The following is a 21,847-nucleotide window of genomic DNA, read 5'->3' as shown; positions in this document are numbered from 1 at the left end:
CAATATGTTCATCAATTCATTGATAGCAAATTAAAGGGTTTTTTTAAGTCTTTATTGAATTTGTTACAACATTGCTTTTGTTTTATGTTCTGTTTCTTGGCCGTGAGGCATGTGGGATCTTAGCTCCCCAATCAGGGATCAAACCCACACCCCCTGCATTGGCAATCCACCAGGGAGATCCCTAAAATTTTGTTTTTATTCATTATATTCTCCTTTTGGTAATATTTAATGTTTTTCCTAGTTTCTTAAGTCAAATGCTCAGTTTACTTATTTAAAATTCTTTTAGAATTTCCCCAAGAAAATTTCTTTGTTGGTACAACCAAGTCTGATTTTCTACACTCCATTCAATCTCACTTTGTGATATTGCTAATTGAAAAAAATCTCTCTAAAGTGAGAGAGGTTAGGCTGAGGTTATTTTTCCTTCCTGTTTGCTGCATGGTCAAAAAAAAAACAACAAAAAACTGACATGAATCTGAATGACTGTGCATTTCCTGGTGCTCATTTGGGTAGTATTAGGTAATCTACCAACTCTAAGGCAGTAACAGCTTGGAGTTCATATCCTGTCCTGACCCTTGAAACTTGCCACTCCCTCATTGTTTCAGTGGCACTTTCTGTCTACAATCCAAATAGTGGTGGTACACATCCATACCTGCCTCCTGAGTATCTCCCTGATTCCATTTAGATCAGCCCCAAATTGGAAAATGAGGACACTGGATCTTGCCATTCTGGCCTGATGTCCTCACTCACAGCAGTGGGAGTTATGATGAGGAAAAAGAAAAGATGGAGAGTGGGCTTTCACAGGGTCTCCAGTATATTCATCAGCACCCTTTGGGGTGTCACCTTCTACCTCAAGTGCTTTTGAATAATTTTTCCAAACAGATTTCCTATGAAGAAATCTGCTATCACTTCTAAAAACAGTTTAGGTAGCAGATAACACAATCTGCTATCAACTCTAAAAGCCTTCTTAAAATGTAAGTCTGTCAAAAAAAGAAGAATGGAGCAATTGTTCAAGAAATAGAGTGTCTAGACCCAGCTCAGCCTCTGTTGAGTCTTGGCTGTACTTTTGCTAAGTCCTTTATAGCCGGGACGTTTCCCAGTGTAGTTTTAAAATATGATTCCTGGGATTTTTAGCCCTGGTGGTTCAGCAGCTAGATTTCTCACTCCCAATGCAGGGGGCCCAGGTTCAATCCCTGGTCAAGGAACTAGATCCCACATATTGCAACTAAAAGATCTCAGATGATGCCCTGAAGACAGAGGGTCCTGAGTGCCACAATTAAGACCTGGTGCAGCCAGGTACAAAAATAAAAGAATAATCTTTTTTAAAATAAGTAAACTATGATTCCCCCTCCCTCCGCCTCACTTGAGCTAGCTTCAGTGAGCCTTAGCTATTTGTATAGTTGAGAAATAAGTCGATGACTAAGAGTGGGTTTACACAGAAACAGACTCACAGACAACAGACTTGTGATTGCCAAAGAGGGATGGGGGAGGGATTCATTGAGAGTTTGAGATTAACAGATGTAAACTGTTATATATATAGGATGGATAAACAAGGCCCTGCTGTATAGCACAGGGATTTATATTCAATATCCTGTGGATTCAATATCCAATAGGCCATACGGAAAAGAATATGAAAAAGAATGTGTGTGTGTATATATATATATGTATAACTGATGTTATACATCATTTTGCAGTACAGCAGAAATTAACACAACACTGTAAATCAACTATACTTCAACAAAACAAAAATTTTTTAAAGAGTGGGTTTGCAAATCATAGACCCTCGGTGAAACTGTGACTGGCTGGTATCAGTTAACCCATTCCCAACTGAGAATTCAGCAGTGACAAAGCCAAACCAGGAGACACAGCAAAGCCCAGAGGCCCTGTTAGCAGAATGGGAGGATTATACTCCATGCTTATTATTCTTTAGAGCCTTAGGAGAAGCACAGTCCCAAAAGAGATCAACATTTTGTTCCAGGTTTCTCTGATGAAAGGCATAGGAAAAAGAAAAACCAAAAACTGCATTTTTGTAATCCTGTTAGACAAAACTCTTTCACTCTGTAGGCTGAAACTACTTAAGGCCAGGTAGAGGAAGATTAACCTTTTCTTGTCATATTTTAGGTCGTACCAAATTATTTGCCATACTAGATTATTGTGACTAAAGTTAACGCACTGAGTGGCCATGATTAGGCTCTTGACAGTTGGAATGTGGATTTCTGGGAGAGCCAGAAGAGGTGGGGGAACCCCTAGCATCTGGTTGGCTTAAAAACACTTGTCAATGCAACACTTCCCCCACCAAAACATGACCTTTCATAGGATAATAATGAATGGACTTGCAGGTAAAACATTGTGTCGTCTCAAATGTGGTTTCTCACCAAGGGCCCAAGGACAAAGCCATTAGAATAGCAGCAGAGTGGACGGGCAAAATTCAGGCTTGGGTTCCCACCAGGCCACAAATAGGAATTTGTTTTCCTAGAGAAAATTTCCTAGAGAAATAACCACTGTCAGAAAAAGGTCATGGCTTTAAAATCACCATCAAAATCACCATTTGGCAACTATGATAGTAACAATGGAGTTAGACAAGAATCATCAATGAATGCTAAAACTAGTGTATCAAAGAAACAGGAGTAGCAGCATGTTTACATAGTCTCAAGGTATTTCCTCACAAGATACTTATTAGGCACAAAAGGGAAATAATATGTTTACATTTATGTATGTTTACAGCAGAGGAGGAATCTAGCAAACACCACTTTAACTAAATGATCAAGTCATAGATGTCATGCACCTCTTAATACAATGCTGTTAAATGAATACATCACATAGTTCCTGCCAAAAATTTCACAACCTGAGTGTAATTATAAGGAAATAGCAGACAAACCCAAGTGGAAAAATGTTATACAAAATAGCTTTTACTCTTTTAAAATACATAGCAAAAAATGTCATGAAAGACAAAGCCTGTGGAACTATTCTGGATTAAAGGAAACTAAAGAGACATGCCACTTGAGTGTAAGGCATGATCTCAGATATCTTTTGCTAAAAAGACATTAAGGGGAGACTTGGAAACAACTGAACAAGGTTTCAAGATTATTGTAGCATTGTTAATTTGCTGATTTTAATCATTGTACTGTGGCCACATAAGAGCATATACTTGTTTCCAGGAAACACACACTGAAAAATTTAGAGGTTAAAGGAGCATCAGGTCTGCAATTTACTTTCAAATTGTTCAGAAAAAAAATTTAGATGTAATTTAGTTACATTTAAAAGCAAATGTGAAAAAATGTTAACATTTGGGGAATCTGAGTAAAGGGGATACAGAAATTCTTTGTACTATTCTTGTAGCTTTCTCTAAATCAGTAATTATGTCAAAAGAAAAAAATACCAAAAGGAAGAAGAAGAAAACTATCACAACAGTAAAACAAACTTAGAAGTGTTTAAAAAGGAGAGGCAACCCACGAAAGGACTTTAAGAACTGAATTGCCAGAAAGACACCAGATCTGAACTGTTGGGTCCTGAATTTGACTCATATCAACATAGCAAGGCATCTTGACCTCTCCAGCAATGCTTAATCCCACGTAAAGAGGGTAATGGCAGAAAAGAAATATTTTAGGAGTTCAATTCCATGGAGAAAGTTTTCATCAGTAACTATCTCAGGGGTAATCCGAAGATCAGTGTTAAAAGGAAAACTTCCCAACAAGCAAAAACGATGTAATCAAATGTTTTGACTAAGGCACGCCCTCTACTTGTAAGGATGTGTCAGCAAACTGGTGCTGGAAATTGAATCGTGTTCAAACACAGTCACCCAGCCGCGGGTACCCCTGTAGTATCAATCCAGGGCTTACCCTACAACACCGGCTTACTGAGCTGAGGGATGTGAAACAACTCTGAGGACTTGACCAATGTATGGTGTTGATATACTGGAGGATACCTTCTATTTTCTCCCTTTTAATTAAGAAGTTTTTTGTAATTGTGTTTTTCCTCTAGTGTTTACATCAGATGTCTGGGTACTTATTTTCTAAAAGGTGTAAGATGCAGCTGATCTGCAAAGAGAAGCAAGAGAACGGAGCAGATGTGCTGAGAGAATCAGAAACAGGAACCAAACGAAAAGCAAAAGGAATAAAACTTGTCTCCTGAGGGCTGTATTGTTTTGTCTTCCTATTATCCCACCTGAATCCATTCAGATCTACTGAAACTCTAAAAATGCATGCTTGGATCTACTCTTTAATGCCAACGTGCCCACCAGCTGCAGCGGAGAAAGGAAAGAGAAGTGGGAATAGGCAGTCAAAACTGAGGATTTTCCCAGGACTCTGGCATGATAAACATCAACCTGTCCTTAGATACAAGTTTCAGTACTAGAAGCAACTCAAGGGGGTTCCTTGCAATAAAAGAAGAACTGTAAAAAAAAAAAAAAAAAAAACAAGAGGAAGAGAATGACTGATGGAACAGGATCTGGAAAGAGAAGGACTTAAGAACACAGATGGAGAGATTGGTCTTGAACGAGAAGAGTAATACTTCATCCTGGTAATTAGTAAAAGAAATTCACACACACACACACATTAAAAAAAAAAAACAAAACTGATTTTTTTATTCTGCAACCACATCAGTGGCCCAGTTGGTTAAAAACCCACCTGCAGTTCAGGAGACCTGGGTTTGATCCCTGGGTTAGGAAGACACCCTGGAGAAGGAAATGGCTACACACTCCAGTGTTCTTGCCTGGGAAGTCCCATGGACAGAGGAGCAGAGCAGGCTACTGTAGATGGGGTCACAAGAGTTGGATACGACTCTGACTAAACCACAACAACCACAAAAGCCAAGGTAACATGTAGCCATCAAAACCTGTTTTAAACCTGTTGAATCAATGAACAGCTTGCCTTAATGAACATCATCCAGTGTCAACCCCTCATTTCTCAAAGTCAGAGAGTCTTCAATCAACAGCAGTCTCCTAAGACTAATCATCTTCCAAGGATGATGTCAATCTATGTATGCCTCTGAAAATACACTAGTTCCTGAACCCCAGCTTCCCCAAACCCTGTAGCTAGATTTACAGTCTGCTTTGCCCATAGAGATAATATCTGACCAAGATGTCTCTCACTTATTGTGTTGTTGTTTAGTCACTAAGTTGTATCCGACTCTTTTGCAACCCCATGGACAGTAGCCCACCAGGCTCCTCTGTCCATGGGATTTCCCAGACAAGAATATTGAAGATCTCCTTCTCCAGGGGGTCTTCCTGACCTAGGGGTCAAACCCAAGTCTTCTCCATCGGCAGGTGGATTCATTACCATTGAGCCACCAGGGAGGCCCCTCTCTTTCTGTAAGCAATACATTTAGTGAACATTTCTGGTTCCTTCTGTCATAAAAAATAATATTTACTGACATATCTGCATTCCGTTCTGCTTAAACCAAGGTGCTTCTCATAACAAGTAACAGAAAAACTAGCTCAAATGTCTCAAGCAATAATAAGTGTATTCTGTCTTATAGCTACAAGTCCAAAGATGGTCTATGCCCAGCTTCTCTGCTCTGCCTGCTTCCGTGGGAAGACTTTGTCCTTAAACTGGCTTCCTTCATTCTAACAGGATGACAGCCAACACCAACTGAGGCATATGTTTCTATGTTTAGATCCAACAGGAGAAAAAAATCCCCTCTGCCAATCAGAATGAAAAATCCTTCCCCCCCACCTTCAGTCTGATTGGACCAACCTGTGGACTAGTAACTCTCATCAGGATAATGTCAGATGTTAATAGCCTTAATCCTTGACTTTTTTAACTCAATTTTTAAAAAAATTTTATTTATTTATTTGGCTGCACTGGGTCTTTGTGCTTTGCACAGGCTTTCTCTAGTTGCAGGGAGCAGGGGCTACTCTTCCTTGTGGCACATGGGCTTCTCTGGGGAAGCACAGGCTCTAGGTGCGCTGGCTTCAGTAGCTGCAGAACTCGGGCTCAGTAGTTGAGGCTCGCAGGCACCAGAGCTCTGGCTCAGTAGTTGTGGCCCATGGGCTTAGCTGATCCTCAGCCTAAGGAAGCTTCCTGGACTAGGGATGAAACCTGTGTCTCCTGTATTGGCAGGCAGATTCTTATCCACTGCACCATCAGGGAAGTCCAATCCTTGACTCTTCAAACAGTTACCTTCAAGAGAATGCTGACATAGTGATTGACTCAAACTTATCAGAATCCACTCCTAGAGCTGAAGATGGAGTTAGCTTCCTCCAAGTCATGAGAGCTCTGTTGAGAAGAAATGGACACGAACAAAATTAAGTTCTTTAGAAAGGAAGAGGGGTGCTTCTCTGGTGGCTCAGTGGTAAAGAGTCTACCTGCCAATGCAGGAGACACTGGTTTGATCCCTGGTCCAGGAAGATTCCACATGCCATGGAACAACTAAGCTGATGCTCCACAGCTGTTGAGCCTGTGCTCTAGAGCCCTGGAGCTGTAACTGCTGAAGCCCCTGCGCTCTAGAGCCCTTGCTCTGCAACAAGAAAAGCCACCACAATGAGAAGCCCCTGCACCCCAAGTAGAGAGTATCTCTTGCCAAAACTAGAGAAAAGCCCTCGCAGCAATGAAGACCCAGCACATCAAAAAATAAATACATTTTTAAAATTATTTTTTTAAACAAAGGAAGAAGGAGACATGGATACTATGAAAACAACCAAACATGGTCACAAAACTACTGGACCTTTTCTTCTATGGTTTACCCATGACCACCTTCTACTAAAGACATCTAATTTCAGATCTTCAAGACCAGGTCTCTTTCCAGACTCTTCCAACTGCATATAGGGTTGCTGTACCCAAGTGGTTCACAAATTTTTCAACCTTGTTTTCCTCCTGTATTTTCTGATGCCAATGTGATACATGTATCCAGCCATCCAATCATGTACCCTTCATTCACTTATTTCTTCAAGATTGCCGAGTAGTCAACCTAATTCCTCCCTTTTCTTCTTCCTTTTTTTTATTGGCCTCACCATGAGGCATGTGGAATCCTAGTTTCCAGTTGTTCATTGTTGTTCAGTTGCTATTATTTGTGAGCTCATGGACTGCAGCATGCCAGTCTTCCCTGTCCTTCACTAGCTCCTGGAGTTTGCTCAAATTCATGTCAATTGAATCGATGATGCTATCTAGCCATCTCATCCTCTGCCACCCTCTTCTCCTTTTGCCTTTAATCTTTCTCAGCATCAGGATCTTTTCCAATGAGTTGGTTCTTCACATCAGGTGGCCAAAGTATTGGAGTTTCAGCTTCAGCATCATTACCTCCAAAGAAGTCCCACGGCGATCTCCTTCAGAATGGACTGGTTGGATCTCCTTGTAGTCCAAAGGACTCTCAAGAGTCTTCTCCAACACCACAGTTCAAAAGCATCAATTCTTCGGCTCTCAGCCTTCTTCACAGTCCAACTCTCACATCCATACATGACCACAGGAAAAACAATAGCCTTGACTAGATGGACCTTTGTTGGCAAAGTAATGTCTCTGCTTTTGAATATGCTATCTAGGTTGGTCATAACTTTCCTTCCAAGGAGTAAGTGTCTTTTAATTTCATGGCTGCAGTCACCATCTGCAGTGATTTTGGAGCCCAGAAAAATAAAGTCTGACACTGTTTCCACTGTTTCCCCATCTATTTGCCATGAAGTGATACGGCCGGATGCCATGATCTTAGTTTTTTGAATGTTGAATTTTAAGCCAACTTTTCACTCTTCTCTTTCACCTTCATCAGGAGGCTCTATAGTTCCTCTTCACTTTCTGCCATTAGAGTGGTATCATCTGCATATCTGAGGTTGTTGATATTCCTCCTGGCAATCTTGATTCCAGCTTGTGCTTCATCCAGCCCGGCAGTTTGCCTGATGTACTCTTCATATATGTTAAATAAACAGGGTGACAATATACAGCCTTGTCATACTACTTTCCCAGTTTTGAACCAGTCAGTTGTTCCATGTCCAGTTCTAACTGTTGCTTCTTGAACCACATACAAGTTTCTCAGGAGACAGGTAAGGTAGTCAGGTATTCCTGGCTCTTTAAGAATTTTCCACAGTTTGTTGTGATCTACACAGTTAAAGGCTTTATAATAGTCAGTGAAGCAGAAGTAGAGGTTTTTCTGGTAATCCCTTGCTTTCTCTATGATCCAACGAATGTTGGCAGTTTGATCTCTGGTTTCTCTTCCTTTTCAAAACCCATCTTGTACATCTGGAAGTTCTCAGTTCACAGACTGGTGAAGCCTAGCTTGAAGGATTTTGAGCATAATCAAACCTGTGTCTCCTGCAGTGGAAGGACGACCAGGGAAGTCCTTCTTCCCTCTTCTTATCACGTTACATCCCCAGTCAATTAATTCTATTTCTTAAATATAATCCATATTCCTTCCCTCCTCTACTTCCTAACTATCTCAGCACCTGTTTACAAAAGCCTCCTAACTGATATTTCTTCTCCTGCCATTCTTGGCCTCTTTGAAACGATCTTTCACACTGTCAATAGACAAAAAATAGATCTGATTCTGTCACTGCTTAGATTAAAAACTTTTAGTGGCTTCTCATTCTGGCACATGAAAGAGTAGAGATGGTGGCTGATTGGGCTGATGTGAGGTTAGGGATCTGGATTAGGGTCTCCTACTTCTGGGGCTTCCCAGGTGGCACTAGTAGTAAAGAACCCACCTGCCCGTGCAGGAGGCGTAAGAGAGGTAAGTCCAATCCCTGGGTCGGGAAGATCTCCTGGAGGAGGGCATGGCAACCCACTCCAGTATTCTTGCCTGGAGAATCCCACGGACAGAGGAAACTGGCAGACTACAGTCCATAAGGTCGCAAAGGGTAGGACAAGACTGAAGTGACTTAACATGTATGTCCATTGCTGAAAACTTAAACTTTTGGGGGTTTTAGAACAGTAACCCCCAGAAGAGCCTCTGGTCATCTACATGTGTGTGGAAGTATCTGCCCCATTCCTTTCTCAGGAAGATGAACACCTGTCATCTGCCATGGAAACCTACCTTTCAGGTGGGGGGGCCTCAGAAGACAGAAAGTCTAGGATTCTCAGAGCCACAGCCTTGGACCCCCAGTGTGAGGTGCTCTAGAGTGAACTTGGTCCCGAGCAAATGGAGTTAGCAATGAGGCTGTCCTGTTTCAGAGGAGTACTGCTAGGACTGCAGGCTAGGCGGGCAGGACTCGGCTGCGGTGCAGATGAACCTGGAATGCTGAACAGGTGCGGGGAAGAACAGGTGCTTCTGTGAGGCAAAGGGGAAGGGACAGCCTTGGCCTGGCAGTCAGCAGGGCTCTTCCCCCCACGGTTGCTGCTCTACCATTCCACAGGGATGATCCCTTCCTTTTCATTGTTGAGCAGCATTCCATTGTGCAAAAACACCACCGTCTATTTATTCATTTACCTCATGGAAAATTAGATTATCCACTTGAGTTCTTTCCTATTTTAAGCTACTTCAAATAAAGCTGCTGTGAACACTGGTGTACTTCATGTGAGTATGTACTTTCATTCTTCTTGAGTTAAATGCTTAGGAATAGAGTGACTAGGACATATGAGGTGCATGTTTAACTTTTTAGAAAATACCAAATTGCTTTACAAAGTGATTATACCATTTTACATTCCTATCAGGAATGTATGAAAGTTTTGGTACTCTACTTCTTCACCAACAGTTGGTATGATCAGTATTTTTTTTTTTTTAATTTGAGACATTCTAATCAGAAAATAGTACTGTCTCACTGTGGTTAGTCTTTGCATTTCCCTGGGGGCTAATGATGTTGAGTGTTTTCTCATGTGTTTATTTGCTATCCCTCTATCTTTTTTGATGAACTATCTGTTCAAATCCTTTACCCTGTTTAAAAAATAAGGTGGTTTTCTTATTATCAAAATTTGAGAATTCTTTAGATATTCTAGACATGTTTCTTTATAAGTTCTGTGATCTGCAAATGTTTTCTTAGTCTGTGGTTTACCTGTTCATTCTCTTAACAGTATTTTTCAAAGACCAGAAGTTCCAGGCTTTTGGTTGCCAAGGGAGAGGGGGTTGGGGGAGGGATAGATTGGAAGTTTGGGATTAGCAGATACAAACTATTATATATAGAATGGATAAACAAGGTTCTACTGTATAGCACAGGGAACTATATTCAGTATCCTGTAACAATAAACCATAATGGGAGAGAATATGAAAAGGGATATATATTTTATATATAACTGAATCACTTTGCGGTACACCAGAAACTAACACAACATTGCAAATAAGGTATACTTCAAGAGGGCACTTCCCTGGCTGTCCAGTGGTTAAGACTTTGCCTTCCAAAGCAGGGAGTGCAAATCCAATCTCTGGTCAGGGAGCTAAGACAAAAGCAACATTGTAACAAATTCAAAAGAGACAAAAGAAAAAAAAAAACCCTCTGATTTTAAATAACATATACTTCAATAAAAAATAAACTGAAAAAAAAAAAAAAACCCAAGAGCACAGTTCTTCATTTCAATGAAGCCCAATTATTCACTTTTTGCAGTTACAGACTGTGCTTTTGATGTTGTATCTAAAACTTTTTGCCTAACCCAAGGTCATAAAAATTTCTCCTTTGTTTTCTTTTAGAAGTTTTGGCATTTTAGGTTTTATATTTAAAAATCTATGATCTTAAAGATCTATGATCCATTTTTGAGTTAATCTTTGTGCATGGTGCGAGGTAGGGATCAAAGTTCTCTCACGCACACTCTTTTTAATGTGAGTGTTCAGTTGTTATAGAAACAATTGTTGAACAGACTATTGTTCTTCAGTGAATTGCCTTTGCACTTTTGGCAAAAATCAGTTGACTGTAAACGTGTGGGCCTATTTCAAGACTCTCAATTCCATGGATTTGTATGTCTAACCTTTTGCTGATACCACGTTGTCTTGACTACTGCAGCTTTATAGTAAGTCTTGGAATTGGGTACATGACTACTCCAATTTTATTATCTTTATACTAAATTGTTTTGGCTCTTTTACAAAATCATTTGGCTATTTGCTTTTCCACATGAATTTTAGAATCAACTTGTCAGTTTCTCTTTGAAAAAGCTGCTAGAATTTTGACTAGAATTGCATTGAATCTACAGACCCATTATGAGAATTGACATCTTATTATTGAGTCTTCAAACTCATGAGCACAGTATGCCTCTCTATCCATTTATTAAAATCTAAATTTCTCTCAGCATTTATAGTTTTCAATGTATCAGTACTGTACACCTCTTGTCAGATTTATCTCTAAGATTTTTATTTTTTATTTTTGATGCTCTAGCAGCTTCATCTTAATATGGAAAATAAGAGATGGATCACCATCTCTGCTTTTGTAATTTTTCTGTAAATATAAAGCTATGCCAAAATACAAAGTTGAGAGGAAAAAATAATCCCTTGCCTTGGGGAAAAAAAATAAAGTTGAGAGAGAGCGACAGAGATTGGTTCAGAAGTTTGGTAAAGAACCCACCTGCCAATGCAGGAGACATAAGAGACGTGGGTCCAATCCCTGGGTTGGAAAGATGCCCTGGAGGAGGGCATGGCAATCCACCTCAGTATCCTTGCCCAGAAAATCCCATGGAGAGAGGAGCCTGGCGGGCTACAGTCCACAGGGTTGCGGAGTCGGACATGATGGAAGTGACTTAGAACGCACACTCCTACGTGGGCCACTCAGCAGTCCTCCAAGCAGCTAGCCTCCGTTCGCTTTAGTTCAGTCCTAAGTCTCTGTCTCCACCATAAATACAGATGCAAAGATTCCTTCTCTTTATGTTTTGTGCGCAAAGATCCATTCTCTTTATGCTCTGTGAAGGGATAACTCAGTCCTATCCTCCTTCTCCCCCAATTCTTCTTTCCTAGGCTTTGGAGGTGCAGGACAGGGATGTGGGGTTGAAAAGACACGTGGACTGCACAAGGGGAGGGTGTTCAGGTGACTAAGGGGAAGGCCCAGATGTTACAGTCCCTTTTATGGAAGGGAGACTCTGATCTACCACTGCAGAATCCCTGGATTCTGAGATTGAAAAGGGGGCTGGAAAAGAATGGCTCTGGAGGGTAATATGAACATGAGAGATGGAAAAATAATTTTTATTGAATCCAGTTCCTCCTCCTCCTTCAGCAGTTGTGAGTGAAGACCACTGAAAGCGGAATTGTCACTATCCCTCGGTGCATATCCTGCTGCTGTTTTCCATGGGGCTTCCCAGGGGCAGGGTCTGGCACTCGAGAAAGGGAAGAGATTAGAGGTGGAAAGAAATGCCCAAAGGGTTTTGTGATGTGTTGGAAAGAGCTAGAGTCTAGCAGTCAGAAGATTTTATCTCAAATCCTGACTCTGACACTACTTCCTGGTGCCCGTGGGCAAGTCACTTTCACTCTCTATAAAATGAGGAGTTGAACAAGATGTTGTAAGGATCCCACCCATCTCAAAGAACTTACTGTATTTCCTGAGGAGAGGGATCATGTAACATTTTTGTCTCCCCAACGTCTAGCACAACACCTGACACATAATAAGTGTTCAAGAGATGCTGTGATTCGTGAATGAGTGGATGGATCAAGGAGGGAACTAACAAGACACTAAAAACAAAGGACCCAAAGGGAAGCTCTTAAACTCAGTCAGCTGGTGGCACCACCTCTCTATATAACCAGAAGGGAGTGTTGCTAGTCTCAGACCAAGGGAAACGATTTAAATTAGAAACACATAAAGGTAAAAAAAAAAAAAGAAAGAAATGACCAGAGGACCGGATATTTCAAATGGAAAGCAGAGCCCTGAAATTGACCCAGCTTCTGTTTTCCAAGTCGAGGGACAATAGGTCCCACGCATTGAAAGACATTGTGGCTGCCAGATCAGCATGGTGATGCTGGATGCTGAAAAGCAGTCCTGAGGGAGGCATTAACAAGTCACACAGGGCCAGTCCTGAGGCTGGGAGGCAGCCCCTGGGGCTCACCTGAACTTGGGCTGGGCACTTCCTTCACATCCACCCCTTGCCAGCGAACCCAAACATCTGGGCACCCATTCTGAATCTCTTTCACCCCTGGGTCTCTTCTATAGGGTTCATCAGACCCACTGCTGATTATCCTGAAAGGGTCCCTCTCCTCCCCCAGCACTCAAGGGAACTGAACATCAAACATCTTAATTCGCAGGCAGAGGGCAAGAAGGTGGTTGAATATTTTTGCAAAAGCCTCATTCTTCCTACCCCTCACCCCCATCACAGTAAATTCTGCAACGGGTAAGGATACAGGCACAAAAGGCAAGGACCCACTGAAGCACGCACCCCATTTAGCACTGAGATCGTGGGGAGACAGGATGAGGCATGGTGAGGGTGTTTCTCAGCATCCACAGCTCTGAAATGGGGTTTGGGGGTTGGAGGAGACAGTGGGGGTTACCGCTGACCTCTGCCTCCACAGATTAGACCAGGGAAGGGTGAAATGGCCGTGGGAGTGAGAGGTCAGCAGGACTGCTTAGCACGGAGAGGCCTGAGGGCATGCCCCAGGCCTGCTCAGGTCCTCATCGGCTCCAGTGGGGAGGGAACAGGAAGCTGTGACTTCCTCTCCCCTTTTCCTCCCTGCCCTCAACCTCAAGGTCACTGGCTGCTGCAGTGAATTCCAACCTGTTTTAGTTGGCATTGTTCCCCAGGCACGATGATCAGAGCTGCTCATTATAAGAAGGGAGTCACTTGCTCCCTCCTGCCACAGATGCCCCCAACTTTTCCTTTGAAATAATAATCATTCACATTCACGCAAATAGCCATGTACAAGGGGCTTTTTCACAGGTGTTCTCTCATTTTGTCACACCCATTCTGTAACGCAGAGACTTTTATCTGAAAATTTTAAGCAAGGAAACTGAGGCTCAGGAGAGTAAAGTAATTCACCCACAGTCACACAGTGAGCAGGGAGCAGCCCTGGGACTCCAGAACCTCTCCTCTTTCTCTCAGATCCTATTCTGATTCTCTGCCTCTGTGCACACTCCCAGGCCCCTTCCTCCAGGCCCCCAGGGAACACTTGCTGCAGAGAAGGGGGCCCCTGAACACCAGAAGGAGTAGAGGGGGGCTCCAATTCGGTTCCTATTGCCCCTGAGGTGGGGTATTTGTGGCCTCTCCCCGAAGCGGAGGTGTGGGGCTGCCCTCCGTAGCAGGATCATTCTCCCTCCCCCCTTCCCGCTCTTTCACATGGGGCTCTACACACACAGAGACGCACACATGCACGCACACACAGGCACACACGCACACACGTTTGTGCCAATGTTCACCTCTCCTTCACCTGCCCCACCCACCACCAAGACCAACAGAGAAGAAGAAGGCTGTCCTGTCGTCCACAGCCCGCCCCCTGAGGTGTGGGCGTGGGCTGGGTCTCCAGGCAGCCAGAGGCCCTGAGAGCAGCAGTCAAGCGCTCTGATCCAGTGTCCTGCTGAACGCCTTAGGGGCCCCCTGCCAGGCTGGTAGGCACTCACTGGCCCCTCTGCCCAGCACCACTGACGTCGGATGCCCTGCGATGCCCACGCCCAACACCTCTGCCCCCCTGCCCGCTTTCTGGGTCAACGCTTCTGGAAGCAGCGCGCTGAGTGCTGCTGATGCCACGATACCTGTTGGATTCCTAGCCCTGAGGGTCTCGGTTGCCCTGGCCTATGGGCTTGTGGGGGCTGTCGGCTTGCTGGGAAATTTGGCCGTGCTGTGGGTGCTGGGTAACTGTGCTCGGCGAGCCCCTTGCCCACCTTCTGACACTTTCGTCTTCAACCTGGCTCTGGCAGACCTGGGGCTGGCACTCACCCTCCCTTTCTGGGCAGCCGAGTCGGCACTGGACTTCCACTGGCCCTTCGGAGGTGCCCTCTGCAAGATGGTCCTAACGGCCACTGTCCTCAACATCTACGCCAGCATCTTCCTCATCACAGCGTTGAGTGTCGCCCGGTACTGGGTGGTGGCCATGGCTGCAGGGCCAGGCGCCCACCTCTCGCTCTTCTGGGCCCGCGTGGCCACCCTGGCCATATGGGTGGCAGCTGCTTTGGTGACGGTGCCCACAGCTGTCTTTGGGGCCGAGGGCGAGGTGAGTGGCGTGCGCCTGTGCCTGCTGCGTTTCCCCAGCAGGTATTGGCTGGGGGCCTACCAGCTGCAGAGGGTGGTCCTGGCCTTTATGGTGCCACTGAGCATCATCACCACCAGCTACCTGCTGCTGCTGGCCTTCCTGAGATGGCGGCGCCCACGATGGCGGGACAGCAGGGGTGTGGCCCACTCCATCCGCATCCTTCTGGCCTCCTTCTTCCTCTGCTGGTTCCCCAACCATGTGGTCACGCTCTGGGGTGTCCTGGTGAAGTTTGACCTGGTGCCCTGGGACAGCACTTTCTACACCGTCCACACCTATGTCTTTCCCGTCACCACCTGCCTGGCGCACACCAACAGCTGCCTCAACCCCGTGCTGTACTGCCTTCTCAGGCAGGAGCCCCGGCGGGCCCTGGCAAACACCTTCAGGGACCTGCAAGCAAGGCTGTGGCCCCAGGGTCGGGGCTGGGTGGAACAGGTGGCCCTAAAGGAAATGGGCAGGCGGTGGACGGAGAGTACCCCTCAGGAGGGTGGCCTTTGTACCATGCTCACCAACCTGGACAAAGGGAACCCTGGGTGAAGGGGGCAAGTTAAACCCCCTCCTCTTTCTGGTTATCTGCCAAGTGCAGGATCCACGCGTCCTAGGGAAAGAGAGGTTGGCCTCTCTGCTTTGACGCAACGCCCTCAGGGAAAGTCTGATCTTTGATCCCCAGCTCTGGCTGTGGGGAAAGGCAGGCACCCAGGGCCCAGGTCAGGGCTGGGTACAACCAAGCCCAATCTCCACGTGGCAATGGGAATCGAAGAATAAACCTCTGGATTATCCACAAAGTGTCTGCACCTTTCATCTTAGTTACACTTCCAGGTCAGTATGGCCAAAAGGATTCTTTGCCCCTTTTCTGCCTTCTGTGAGAATTCCCAGGAAAATTTCCCTATGGGTTCTAGACTAATTGAGTCATAGGTCAGTAACTATCTCCCTCTGTCCTCTCCATCTTCCCTCCCTCACCTCAAATGGGGTGTACCCTTGTCCTTCTCTGGTGCTGAGGCCAAATATGCCCTCCTCCCTTGGCCATCTCTACCTTCTTACCATCTCAGTAGCACCCGTAGAAACTTGGTGCCCACAGACACCTCCGAGGCAAAAGCTGGAGTTCCCCCTGCTGTCTGCAGGATCTTGCCGGATCCCTATCTCCAGCCAAGCCTGGAGTGCAAACCCCTGCTTCTGGCTGGGAATAGCTTGTCTCTCCTTAAACCAGGATTTGGAGGAAGAAGTGAAGATAAGGACAAGCCAAGGACATGGGTGGGGCATAGAGAGGTGAGATTCAGAAAGGGGCTGGGAGAAGAGGTGGCTGAAGGTGCAGATGTGTGCGTGCTCAGTTGTGTCCAACTCTGAGACTCCATGGACTATAGCCCACCAGGCTCCTCTGTCTATGGGATTTTCCCAGCAGCAATACTGGAGTGGGTAGCCACTTTCTTCTCCAGGGGATCTCCCCGATCCAGGGATCAAAGCCGTGGATTCTTCACCACTGCACCACTTGGGTACCAGGATGAACGTGCAGAAAGAGGTGCTAGTCTTCCTCCTGCCCACGTTCTTAGCTCAGAGCATCAACTCAGGTGTCAGAACACCTGGATTCACCTCCTAGGCCTGACACTAAGCAGCTGAGGAAACTCAGTAAGTTAAATAGTTCTCTGTACCTGTTTTCTCAACTTAAGTTGGGCTGTTAAGGATTTAATGGTGCCTGGAATAGCTATTCTTACACTTCACGTGGGCTTACCAGGTGGTACTAGTGGTAAAGAACCCTCCTGCCAAAGCAGGAGACTTAAGAGATGCAAGTTCAATCCCTGGGTCGGGAAGGTCCCCTGGAGGAGGGCATGGCCACCCACTCCCCAGTTTTCTTGCCTGGAGAATCCCATGGACAGAGGAGCCTGGCGGGCTACAGTCCACAGGGTCACAAAGAATCGGACACCACTGAAGCGACTTGGCACCCATGCTCACCCCGTGTAAAATGGAAACAGAGATAAGGAAAAGGAGGAAATAAGGGGGGTTAACTGGGAGACAGTGACTGGAAACCATAAAGATCTTCTCTGGAATTTTTACAAGTTCTGGAGTGAAATTAAAGTCACAAAAGGAAATGAGTGAGGGGGTGGCCCCTAATAAAGGTGTGCACTAAAGGAAGGGGTTCCCCTTTGGTTTCTGTATCCATATATCCATGGATTTGCAGCAAAGACAACAGTCAGCCATCAGAAGGGATATTCAAGGTTGGGGGCAGCCCTTGGAAAGGAGGGAGGTGGCAGAGGGAAAATGGAGTGGAATTTCCACTGCCATTGCCCCACCCCACGCTCTAACAGGTCTTCTGACCCAGGAGGACTCTGGCCACTCAAGATCCCAGGGCAATAGCTGGGCACAGCACCTCCCAAGTTCGTGGAGCTACCTCTGGAAGGGGCACCCCCCTGCATCAGCTCCATCCAGTTGCTGAACAGAAGAGGCTCTAAAGAGTCACCTAATTCACAACATATTAAGCCATGCTAAAGAGATTTAATTAGCCTCTTGATGTTTAATTTCCTCTCTCTGATAATGTTTAAACTGGTATCAAAACTCCAGATTTGTTCCCAGCCAATTCAGGATGGAAAATCCTCCCCCACTCAAGGGCCCTTCTTCCCACCCCCTGCAGCTCCTCCAACGGCCCTGTTGGGGCTCTGGATATTGGCTCCTCTGGGGGCATCAGTGCTTTATGGGACCCAGAGGTAAATATTGACAAAGTTTAAACAGGTCCAAGTCAGAGGTGAATGAATGCATGCAGACCCACCCCCAGGGACGGGAGATGGAGGGGACGGTGCAATGGAGAGGGGGCACTACTGCGGCAAGAGACTGGGCCCTGGAACACAAGCCCGACAGCTTCGAAACTGCCAATAGGACCGACAGAGAGCAAGACTGTTTCCAAAAACGGGAAGAGAGGGGACAACGGACAGAATGCTGAGAGATGTGACTGCCACGTCAGAGAAGTTTGTGTCATGTTCTGGGATCGAGGATGAGGGGGTTTCAGCCCAGGGATAGCAGGAGGGACAGCAAAGCTGTCCTGTGAGCTGTGGGCTTCTCCCAACTCAAGCTCTGGGCTCTGTCTCCAGGCTCCTGTTTCCTGCCGACCAGCACCCTTCACTGGACCTGTGAGAACACTGGGGGAGCCTGCGTTCCCATCTGGTGGTCTTTGGATGCTAACGTCCCCCTGCTCTGCCTTTAAGGCGTTGGGTCCCAGCTGCTGAGCCATGGGCCAGTGTGTTGGAAACCTGGCGCTCTGGTGTGTTTCAGCAGAGCAACTGAGAAGGGGAATGGGGGACTGCAGCTAGGACTGGCCCTTCCCTGGCTGCTCTCCTGGCCTGGCAACCCTCTGGAGCCAGGTTTCTCTATAAAATGAGAAAATTGTCACCTCACAGATTCTGTGATGGATGAGAAAGCACCTTGTCAAGGCCAGATGCCAACAGATGAGAATTACAGGAGTGGAGGGTGCTGGCTGCTCCCCCAAGCCTGCCCACACCCCATGTGATTTCAATTCCTCTTTCCAGCTGAGGTTGTGAGCCCCGTTCTTCTCATCTTACTCCATGGGCTCCAACAGAAGACTATGCACTCTGCCAGCATTTATACAACGCTAGACGCTCTTGGCCTCCCTCCCCCACGGCCCCAGAGCAGGCTATTAACCAGAAACAGGAAGCAAAAAATTAACCAAAAATAAGAACCGAAACCTACCTAATCTCTCACTGCCTCTCAAAATGCAAAGGGCAAATGAGCAGCTCCTATGAAGGGAGAGGGGAACTGTGTTAAAGAGGTTACCCCAGGATTCTGACACTGAAGAACAAGGGCAGAGTGAGGGCTGAATCTGAGGGGAGATGCTAAGGGGAACTGCAACTGTACAGAGAGGGAGGGAAGCGGGCAAGAGGCTGATGTAATTCTGAGCACAGCATGCAAATGAGATGAAAACAGGTTTTTTAATATTGGAACCCCCCAACAGCCGCTGGAACCTAAGTGCCCCTTCATTTTTATCCTTGTGAATATCACAGACGACAACAAAAACAGGTTGGCACCGGTTTCTTCTGTTAGTGCCCTGTGTCTTCAGGGAGGCAGTCGCCCCTCTTGGGAGAGGAAGAGGCTCCTTTCGGAGGAACACAGGGCCCTCCCAGGCTGTCCTCATCACCAGCATCCTCAGAACTCGCAGATATTAACAGACAGCACTTCCTGGGGTTCCAGGACTTTAATTTTCCCGGCTTTATCCCCCCCACCCCCGACTTCCTATTTTTTTCCTTTTTTTAAAATAATCAAATTGGCAGAAAACTGGCCGGGGCTGGTGGCCACTGGGCAAGGAAGGGGGGATCCACTGAAAAATCCCCCAAATTCACACTGAGGTTTCAGGTCATGGTTGCTGAGGTGTGGGGTGAGGTCAGGGTTTGGAGAGATTTCCCAACTCACCCTAGAACTGTTTTTCCAAATAACTGGGGAAGAGGTCAGAATGGGGCCCCCCATTACTATGGATGAGTGGAGAAGTCAATGCTTCCCCCATCCCTCAAGTTCTTCAGAGATTTAGAGATAGAAGGCTGCAATTTCTAATTGCCTACAATCTTCTCTTAAAAATATAAAACACGTGCAGTTGGCTTTGGTACAAAAAAAAGAAAACAACAACAACAAAAAAAACCATTCTGGTCCCTGTGAGTTTTTCCCCTCACCCCCCAACAAACCATTATGGCCACCTCAACCTCTATTCCATCAACTCTAGGAAGCCAGGTTAAGTCCCTGGGGTTTCCATAGAAGACAGAGAGAAGGGAGAACAGCAGTAAGAGGTTGAGGGGAAGGGGAGAGGGACATGGCCCTGACCACAGCCCTTCCTGAAGGGGCAGTAGGGTCTTATGGCTGCAGCCTCTCCTCAAAGATGGGTGTTGCTCAGGAGGGGTGTCAGGGCTAGAACCCAGCAGCTGCATGATTAAGCCTGAATAAACCCCAGTAGTGTTAAAGGACAAGGCCCCCTGATCCCTATGGCTTGGTTCCCATGTCCCTGGTCCTCTAAATCTCCCCTCTCCCTCCGTAACTAATAAACAATAAATAAATAAATTTTACTAAAGTAGAGGGAAGAAGGCATGAAAAATTGGCATCTGCAGTGTAGCTTCTGGATGCCACCAGGGGGCACTGTGGCCTAATTCCCCCAGCTTCCTAAATGGCCCCCAGGTATCCAAGGATACCAAGAGCTGGCAAGGACAGTAAGCAGTTCTTTCAAATGTTCCCTTGTCATTGGCAGATTGGAGTCCCCAAGGTTTGCCTCCCTCAGTAATGTTCTTCAGGGGACACCGGGTGGGGGGAGGGGCCCCCTTAGCTCTCGGAAGCTACAGGCTCCCCATCTCGGCTCTCAGTCTCTTCCGGGATGTCCTGCATTCGGGTGAAATCTGAAGGAGGAAGGGGCAAAGTCAGTGAGTGAACAGAGGCTCCTATGATCAGCTGAACCCCTACACGGATGCCTCCCTGTCTGTGGGCTGAGCAGCTCAGAGAGCTGGGAGGGATGGCAGAGGTCTGTAATCCCTGGGTGATGGGAAAACTGTCCACAAAATAATGGATCCATACCTAGATACCTTGTTAAATACATGGAGATACAATATGGTTAATAAGATACAAAGTATTTTAAGATGAGTATTATATGAAGTCACAGTAGCTTCGGGTTATTTTGTATTTCCTGAGCCAACTATAAGAATTTGGAGGTCTTTGACATTTTTTCACTCTGAAAATCTATTTCTGCTTGAAAAGGTTGGGAATCATGGACCTACTGGAGCAGAGGCCCCTATGTTTTCTGCTTCTGAGAGATCCACTACCTGTTTACCAGGAGGCAAACCAGGAAGCACTCTGGGCCCGTCCCAAGAGTGGACCTGTGGACCTCAGTGGTTGGTTAGGGACCATCCTAAACGTTCCTGTGCTTTCCGATGCAGGCTCCATTTGGAAACTACAGCCCAAAGGTCTGTCCCCAGGTTGCACCCCGTTTCTAAGCCATGTCTCTGCCAGGACCTCACCTCGTGGACTATGGGGTGGAGACAGACGGCTGCTGCCCTCCTCCTCGCTGCCGGTGTCAGGGTCACTGCTATCTTGCAGCCGCTCGTCAGGGCTGCCCAGCTCCTGCCTCTCTCGATCCTCAAAGGGTCGATGGACGGAGCGAATAGTTACAGGCAAATCCAGGCGGTCGTGGCCTCGGCTGGGCTATGGACAGCAGGCGGGAAAAGCAGGTCCGGGAATGAGCAGAGTACATCTACCACTGACTGATTTCTTTCTGCACCCATCGAAATTGTTCAGCCCTCCCATCAGTATCCTAATATCCTTCAAGTCTAATGGCCGATTTCATTTGGCCTCCAATTCCTCTCAGATTCTCTCCTGGACCCTGACGTCCACCCCAGGTTAGTTCACTACTTCAAGCGTCCTTACCTGTGGGGGTGTGAAACTCAAGTACAGGGCATCGCCAGCAGGGAGGCTCCGACGCCGCGGATCCAGAGGCCGGCGGGCCCAGGGGGCCTCAGCCACGAGTGGGGGTTCCGTGTGGCCCAAGGCGGCCAGCTGTCTGCGAGCCTCCTCGGCCTCCCGCTCCAGCAGGGCACGGGCCTGCTCGCTCTCCCGGAGCCGGGCTTCCAAGCTGCCGGCCTCAGTCGCACGCTCCTCGCCGAGCCGTCGGCAGCGTCGCAGCTCCTCCTGCAATAGCGCGTGTTGCCGCTGCAGCAACGCCAGTTCTGTAGCCTGCTTTTCAGGAGCCGCAGGGACGCCCCCAGCTCTGCCAGCCTCCCCATCCCGGGAATTGGCTCTGGTCAGCTTCTCCCGCCGCTCGGGGCCCTCAGGGAACCGGGCTTCCATCAGAGTGTCCTGCTGGGCCACAGCCGCCTGGGGGTGGAAT

General features: G+C 46.6%; 2 protein-coding genes across 10 annotated transcripts in view; one reads left to right on the top strand and one right to left on the bottom strand.

Moving 5' to 3' along the window:
• Positions 1 to 14,406: 14,406 nt before the first annotated feature.
• On the top strand, positions 14,407 to 15,628 carry RXFP4 (relaxin family peptide/INSL5 receptor 4). The gene has a single exon (XM_025287692.2). The coding sequence runs from the start codon at positions 14,407 to 14,409 to the stop codon at positions 15,526 to 15,528; it is 1,122 nt and encodes a 373-aa protein (XP_025143477.2). The 3' UTR covers positions 15,529 to 15,628.
• Positions 15,629 to 18,904: 3,276 nt separating this feature from the next.
• The window catches only part of ARHGEF2 (Rho/Rac guanine nucleotide exchange factor 2), a 41,557-nt gene continuing 38,614 nt past the window's right edge, over positions 18,905 to 21,847 (bottom strand). For all 9 annotated transcript variants that reach the window (XM_006052011.4, XM_044944255.2, XM_044944256.2 and 6 more), the window contains 3 exons: positions 21,388 to 21,834; positions 20,982 to 21,165; positions 18,905 to 20,366 (listed from right to left, as the gene is read on the bottom strand). In XM_006052011.4, the coding sequence (XP_006052073.2) occupies positions 20,293 to 20,366; positions 20,982 to 21,165; positions 21,388 to 21,834 (705 nt within the window). In that variant the 3' untranslated portion in view covers positions 18,905 to 20,292. The remainder of the gene's footprint in view (positions 20,367 to 20,981; positions 21,166 to 21,387; positions 21,835 to 21,847) is intronic.

The sequence above is a fragment of the Bubalus bubalis genome, chromosome 6 (assembly GCF_019923935.1).
Source record: "Bubalus bubalis isolate 160015118507 breed Murrah chromosome 6, NDDB_SH_1, whole genome shotgun sequence".
Classification (NCBI taxonomy): domain Eukaryota; kingdom Metazoa; phylum Chordata; class Mammalia; order Artiodactyla; family Bovidae; genus Bubalus; species Bubalus bubalis.
Note: the sequence above shows the minus strand (reverse complement) of the source record. Positions and strands in the feature narration are given on the sequence as shown.